The 7,606-nt window shown below is 36.1% G+C and overlaps 1 protein-coding gene across 3 annotated transcripts in view; it reads left to right on the forward strand.

Annotated features, from left to right (window-relative positions):
• SLC12A2 (solute carrier family 12 member 2) overlaps window positions 1–5,595 on the forward strand; it is a 187,819-nt gene extending 182,224 nt beyond the window's left edge. For all 3 annotated transcript variants that reach the window (XM_073625029.1, XM_073625049.1, XM_073625039.1), the window contains 3 exons: window positions 743–878; window positions 1,613–1,680; window positions 4,789–5,595. In XM_073625029.1, coding sequence (XP_073481130.1) covers window positions 743–878; window positions 1,613–1,680; window positions 4,789–4,924 — 340 coding nt within the window. In that variant the 3' untranslated portion in view covers window positions 4,925–5,595. The remainder of the gene's footprint in view (window positions 1–742; window positions 879–1,612; window positions 1,681–4,788) is intronic.
• The last annotated feature ends 2,011 nt before the right edge of the window (window positions 5,596–7,606 follow it).

The raw sequence follows: 7,606 nt of genomic DNA on the forward strand, positions 1-7,606 counted from the left end.
ACTGTAAGAGCAGATGGTACTGGGTATTTTGCAGATTGCTGAAATATTTATTAACAGGGGGCATGACAGCAGAGGTCATTTTCGCAGTTAAGATTGTTGTACATCAGTTATCCGCTCTATATTTCGTGTGATGCTTTTATGGTCAGACAAAAGAGGTTTTAGAGAAACCTTCTAAAAAAGACTTCACTTTATCCTGTAATCTTGTTAGCTTTAATTATGCTCTTTAGAAAAGCAACTTCAAAGCTGTAAGTGACACCTTTCATTTATGACCTAAAACACACAAGGAACCTATTAACAAATGTAATTATTTCAAGTCATGTTTATGGGCTGTTTTGCCAGACCTTGCTTTGTCAGGATCACTTGTGGCAAATCCAGGATTTGGCAAGTGTCTGAGCCCATCATCCCCCTAAAATATTATTCTGCCGCTTGTTTCATTTCATATGCATCAACTGGATTTGTCATTTCATACAAATCTGTAAGGGAATAATCTTCTTTCCCAGGGATGCCAACACATTGAATGAGTTATTTGTCTGATCATGTTTAATTGAACAAAATTATTTGCTTTTCTTCCAAGACAGCAATGATATTGTCCATGGTAAAGTGGTGGCTTTTTTTATACTCCACGAAAAAAGCTTGTGTTGTAGGTGACCTTGAGGAGCATGACTTTTCTATGCAACAAGACTGGCCAATGATATTTTATTATGGCTTTTGTTTATATATGTTTTTACCTTTTGACTTTCAGTGTTGCGGCCTTTGAGGAGATGATTGAACCATTTAGACTGCACGAAGATGAAAAAGAACAAGATGTAGCTGACAAAATGAAAGAAGAAGAACCATGGAGAATAACAGATAATGAGCTAGAGCTGTACAAAACAAAGGTATATATTAACCATAAACCCAATGGCTGGTTTTATTATTTTTCTAAAGAACATTTTGAGAAATACTATTTGTTCCTTACTTTTGTGTATGATAATGCCTTGTCTTGTTACTTTGAACTTACATTACTCGGTGCAGCTTCTTTTGAACTGAAATTCAGTAACAGATGTCTTGGCATCAGTGCTTGGTTAACAAACTTCAATGCATTGTTTTAACGGTTAATTAAAATGTTTCTATATATTTTTTTTAAGTGGTAGTTTATTTTTACAGTTTTCTTCAAATTATTTTATAATACTGTACATTTTTTTTTTTGTAGTATAAGTGCCAAAATGCACACTCAAAAAAAAATTAATAAAAAAGGCTTGCCTTTGTAAACCTGCTTTTTGCCAGAAATCTATTTTTACTGTACTGATAAATAGGACAACTTGCTAAATAAAATTAGTATGTTATAGTAAATTGTCAGTAAGTAGTATACTAATAGTAAAGTGGCTTTAGAAGCTGCTGCATTTGGAGTAGGGAACAATGGCCCAGTGACATTGCCATTTAGATTAAGGGGACAGTGCCATTTAGAATTATATCCCAGTTAAAGTGTCACTTGGAATAGGGGACATCATCACAGTGATAGTGTATTAAACAGCTGTCTGCATGTATAGTACAAAGCAGTGATTAAGAATTTGTCTAACCAACTATCACGTTTTACATAATTGCCATCCTAACTTTTTCTGCTCTGCACTAGACACACCGCCAGATTCGGTTAAATGAGTTGTTGAAGGAGCACTCAAGCACAGCCAACGTCATTGTCATGTAAGTTTACGATACTTCCTGCAAACAAATTTCTAATTTGAGAAGTATCTTAGTGAAAATTGATGATTTGTTTGACTATTCTTCTCTAGGCATTGCTACAGGTGACTGTGTTAGATGTTAGAGAGGAAGGTAGAAAAAGGAAGGTTTTTGAAGTTTATTAATTGCTCATATATCATTTGTTGCTCAATGGTGGCAGAGATTTGGGGGTTTGACCATTCACAGAATACACCCATTCAGTTCACCACAAACAGGTGACATTACTCTTCTAAAATTGTTGGCTGAATTTTGTATTAACCGGGTAAATGACCCCCAAGTGGAGTTTAAAGCTACCCTAATTCTGATGCTGCATGGCTAACTTATAATATTCAGTTTTCCAGCAATTTTCCCAAGCAAGTTTAATTTTATTGATGTGTCACCTTTTAAGGCTGAGACTGTACAAATACTAATTTAGAACCTTGCCCAGTACAATCCCAGCGCATTAGACAGTTCACATCACTGGGTTGCAGTGATGTGTGCTGAAAAAATGTACTGTAAGCAGTACTTTTTTTTCCAATACAGCAGGTTGCGGTGCAAACTACCACATTGCAATGTCACTGTGGGAATAGAATGTATTGAAATGCCACTTACGTAAATGTGCAACGTGTGGGATTGCTGCTTTGGCACTGTTTACTCCTCGCACACACCAACAGTCATTCGATCAGCATGGCTTGCGGGTGTTAACGAACCCTAAATGTTTTTCTAAAATTAAATGGATAGAAAGATATGGGTGGCGCTGCCTGATATTAGTATATAATAAGAGTGCAATGCCCCTTTAAAAAACATGCTAAGTGATAAACTTGATAAATCAGAACACCAAATGTAAAAGTGATTCTGTGGATAAAACACATGTAAATTCATAAATGAATGGTTAATAAAATCCAAAGTGTCCTGTAAATGAAAATTCATATGTGCAAAGTTCACTATGAGGCAACGTGTAAAAATAAAATAGTATAAAAAAGAAGCAAAGTCAAAAAGTAATAAGTGGATACTGTCCCCTTTAAGAGATGCTAGGTGCTAAAAAATCCGCACATATATCCCCAAGCAAACAACCACATGACAAGGTATATGTGACTTTACAACACTAAAGTACATAGTTAAACCAAAAAAGTACTGTGAAAAAACAGCAATACACTGTGCCATATAATAGTCCATATGAACTGTCCCAATTCTAATGTTGCTTGTGCTTTAAAATTCATGCAACAATATCCAGCTGGTGGATAGGTGAACAACGCTCCCCCCTTTTGGGTCTTCACTCACCAGATGATTGTACCCATACAGGGATAGCAGACACTGGGACACAAGGGACAGTGTCCACTTATTACTTTTTGCCATCGCTTCTTTTTTTTTATACTATTTATTTATTTAAGCGTTGCTTCATACTGCACTTTTCACATATGCATTTTCATTTACAGGACACTTTGCACTTTATTAACCGTGTTGGATGGATTTAAGACATGTGATTTAGCTTATTATTGCCACACCCTTTTTTCATTTATGAATTTACATATGTTTTATCCATAGAATCACTTTACATTTGATCTGATTTATCATGTTTATCACTTAGCATATTTTTTAAAGGGGCGGTGCACAGCATGAACACTTTTATTATATACTAATATCAGGCAGCGCCACCCATACCTCTTTCTATCCATTTCATTTATATTCTCCACCTGTGGAATTGGGGTAAGGCAGCAGCCACAGTCTAGGCCCTAAGCGTGGGGTTTAATATTTATTCATTTTTTCGAAAAATAGTTTTCACATCTTGAATCTTTTTGAGGTCCAGGTGCCATTTTAAAACAACACTGGGACAGCAGCTATTCATCCCTTTACCAATTTAAACAGCACCTGGAAGTAGTGGGTCTCAGAAGGGTTTCAGGCCAGAACTAGCGGTTGTTCCTAAAATGACCAGCTCTTTGGCTTCTGATGGTCTTCTTTACTATTTATTTCCAGTAAATGCCAGAAATAAAAGTATATGCATCTAAATTTGCTACCAAATAAATCCTTATCTGTCCCAGAAAAAATATTGTAAAATAAGTTAAGATGCACTGCAAATGCTAAGTCATAATGTGTGAGACACTTAAAAAAAAAACAAGGCTTTGGAACTTGGGGAGAAAAAGGCTTCATGTTAGGCCATCGTGCTCCTCTTGCTACAGGGCTCTAGAACACCCAGAGTTCTAGTTAAAGGAATGCGTTAAAGAAAAAAAGAAGAAAGAAGAGCCCAGTCATATGACCTATGAAGGTCATGTGACTGTACTTCTCCAATCATGGTGATCTCTCAGTGCAATATTTAACAAATGGAATGTAAAATATAAGCCACAGTGGTGCAGTCAAGAGTGGTATTTGCTCTCAGCTATAAATAAGCCACTGAGACACTCTGTGGCTGGCAAAATGTGCTGCAGTCTAATTGTGCAGCCTCCTTTTAGATTTATTAACATCTATGTAGTACAAATGCATATCGAGATGTAGCATCAACCAGGCTGTATGCAGCAGTTCACAATCCCAAAAGCGGCTACAGAGGACCCGCTCTGTTTAACCAATACTGTCTGCCAATACTGGCTTCCACCATCACCGTTCAGCCTTTTGGTAAGCTCTACATCTGACGCTGCTGCATACAGCCTGGTTGATACTACATCTCTCGATCTCTGTTCTATATTAATACAGTAATATAAATGTGCTTAAATTGTATTAATAAATGCTACTTTGGTTCTAAATGGGATTCCACACTACTATTTTGGCTTGCTGGGGCTCCTTTTTTGCTATCAGTCTAACATACCGAGATTGGAAATTGGGACTATCAGTGTGGCAGTTTTGTTTTTTCTTTATACTGGTTGAGTACAGTTTTTTTTTTTTACATAGTTAAAAAAAAAAAAAGTTGTTAACTAATTACCTAGATTGTGTGCATCCTTGTTACTGTGGCATAAACATTAGACTGTGAACTGCACTGAGCTAGCAACTCCTATGACTGTCAGTTTATTATTGTCCACTTATATGCACTACACAGTGTGTTATTGCCATAGAATAATAGGACTAATATATTGGTTTTAAGTAGTTTAATTTTGCTTCCTGTAGGAGCCTTCCAGTTGCAAGAAAAGGCGCAGTGTCCAGTGCACTTTACATGGCTTGGATAGAGGCACTTTCTAAAGATCTCCCACCCATACTGCTTGTTCGTGGAAATCACCAGAGTGTCTTAACATTCTATTCCTAAGTGCTGCCAGCTGCAGAACCTGAAGAAGTGGTACTTCGTTGGCTGGAGCTCAAAGTATCATCACGTTCTCCTAACCCTAGAACGTCTTTCTCAATTAAACAGACTTGAAAGCACATGGAAGAAAGTAACTATTTCCAGAATTAAGAAACTTTTGCAGTTATACTGCTTCTGTTACATGACCAGTGGATCTTGGCTTCATGAGGGAGATTCTTATGTATGGGACTCAAATACATGAAAGTTTTTCTTTGCTACTTGAACAGCAGCAATAAAAGTGTGTTTGTTTTTATTTTGACCAGTAAAAGGATTCTAGATTTGTAAAAAAAAAAAAAAAAAAAAAACAAAACAAAAAAAAAACAAGAAACAAAGCCTTTAGCCTTGAGGTGCCTTTTTGAAAATTTGAAACCAAACTTCATCCATACCCCCATTTTTTTTTTTTTTTATATAAATCTTGTATAGAATGTACAATCTGCCTTTCAACTAGGACTGTAGATCAAAAAAAACCCGTTAGTTTCTAGTTTCTTCCATCTTCACGATAACTTATGCTGCTTCTCCGTCTTCCATCAAACTCTTCACACCTCACTTAAGTCAAATCTTTTTTAATGACTAATAGAAAAAGAAACAGCTATTTCAAAAATAAACAGGTGACCAGATTGGTCTACTTGAACAAATGACCAAGTGGTTCTTATCCAGTCATTAAACTCCAGCATGGTAGATCCCAGCACCTATGGTAGCGGGAACATTATTTGTTAGGCTTACTCAGTACACAAGTAGCAAAGCAATCCAGTGCCAATAGCAACCAATGAAAATCCATATTGTACTATATAGATTTGGGCAAAGCGAGTTATTATTGGTTGCTATAGATTAATTCTTACTTTGCTTTTTTGCAATTGTAATGAACAAGGTCACTGGCATGTACTTGTAAAATATTTTATCAGATGCTGTTACTGTTGGTTTTGTCATATTTTCATACAAGACACATTTCTCTTAGTGATGAGCAAAAAATATTTTGCTCTGACACAGGTAAGGATTTATTTATTGAAGTCAGCCCATTCTTTCCATTTCCTAGTCGTTTTATGCTTGGAACTTCAGTTCCCTAGAAAAGTAAAATTTTTCATTTTGCTCACTTTTGTCTTTCACTTTTGTCATGTATGTTCTCCTAGTTGTTTGGTTCAGGTCAACAAATGGCTTCCACCACTTATTTGTATGTGACCAATATGGCCTAAGAAGTATTTTTACTCCTCATAGATGTCTCATTTCATAAATGACAAAGATATAAGCTTTAGGAATTTTTTTTCTATATGTTAATCATTATTGTTCAGGTCGGTTGAAACGCACAGTATCTTAGCTTGGCAAATTAGTTTGTATCCCTCATAGCAGAAATGACGGAAACTGAGTGCAGTGTTGTATGTTTCATTTTGCAGTGTTGTACATGTTTTATTCATGGGTCTCCATGATTTAACCCATCAATATGATTTATTTTAAGTGCAATAGCATTTATTTGGGAAACAAATGAGACAAAAAGTTGTGATCCTGTTCTTGGTAACTGAGCTTAGAGTTGTCTCATCTTTTTAAGTGTAGGGCCTGTTTTTTTTTGCACCATAAATGTTGAAATGTTGATTCCCTGTTATGGTCTCTAGGATTTGGGGAGACTGCATGTTGGCCTTGGAAGTAGGATGGCTGTCAGTCTTCTAAAATATAATTTATAATTATATTCAGCTACATTTGCTTAAAAAATGAAAGTGCTAAATATATTGCTTATGGCAGCCAGTAACGGTCAATATTCTGTTGTAGACAAACAATATTCAATTGGTTGCATGGGCAGCATGAACATGCTAGAACACTTTTTAGCAAATGTTTAAAATTTGCATTTTAGAACAGTTGAAACTTTCCTCTAAAATTCTCCAGTGTATCTGCCCATGGCTTCAGGCACAAACATACCAGAACAAGATCTTAATTTAGTTGCTTTGCTTTGAATAATTGAAATGGAAGGTGAGAGATGGCACTCCCTGGGAAAGGCTTATTTCAGCAGGCACATTTATAGTTGGATTTGCCTACCTTAAGGAATGAATGTTGCTGAGTAGGCCAATGTGCATTCCATCTCATTTCATACTGTAAACTGTAGAAAAACTACAGCGATTTCTTTCATTTGTTAATCTGGAGTTCAGCAAAAGTAACCATTCTACTAAATGTTGAAGGTTATCTCCTAAACTGCTTGGTGTTTCCAAATGTGTTAATTTTTTTTAAAATTAAGTTAAAACAGCAGCTGTATTTCCCATGTGACATACTGAAATTGTCTTTCATAGTGTCTGCAGAAGGTTGGTACTAATGGAATACCCGATGTTAACGTAGGAATAGATAGTGGATGGCAATCAGACACATCTGCATGATCAAACCTTCATAGATAAGCACCCTTGTGTGTCACCAGCAGACAGCCCTGGCATCAGGGAAGGACAGCTATGCAGTTCAGCCTGTAGAGTATTTTCCAGAGATAATTTAGCCAAGAATGTCTGCTGAGGTTAGATGACACACAAAAACATTGAAATAGCCATCTAATCCTGCTGAAATTGTCAGGCAATTATTATCTTATGTTTATGGGTGCCTTTCCTCATCATCAAATAAGCTGTATGATGTAGAAAGTTTTTGGTTCTTACTGTAAAATGTTGTATATGTACTTTTCTTCTC

This window comes from Aquarana catesbeiana, linkage group LG01 (genome assembly GCF_042186555.1).
Source record: "Aquarana catesbeiana isolate 2022-GZ linkage group LG01, ASM4218655v1, whole genome shotgun sequence".
Lineage (NCBI taxonomy): Eukaryota > Metazoa > Chordata > Amphibia > Anura > Ranidae > Aquarana > Aquarana catesbeiana.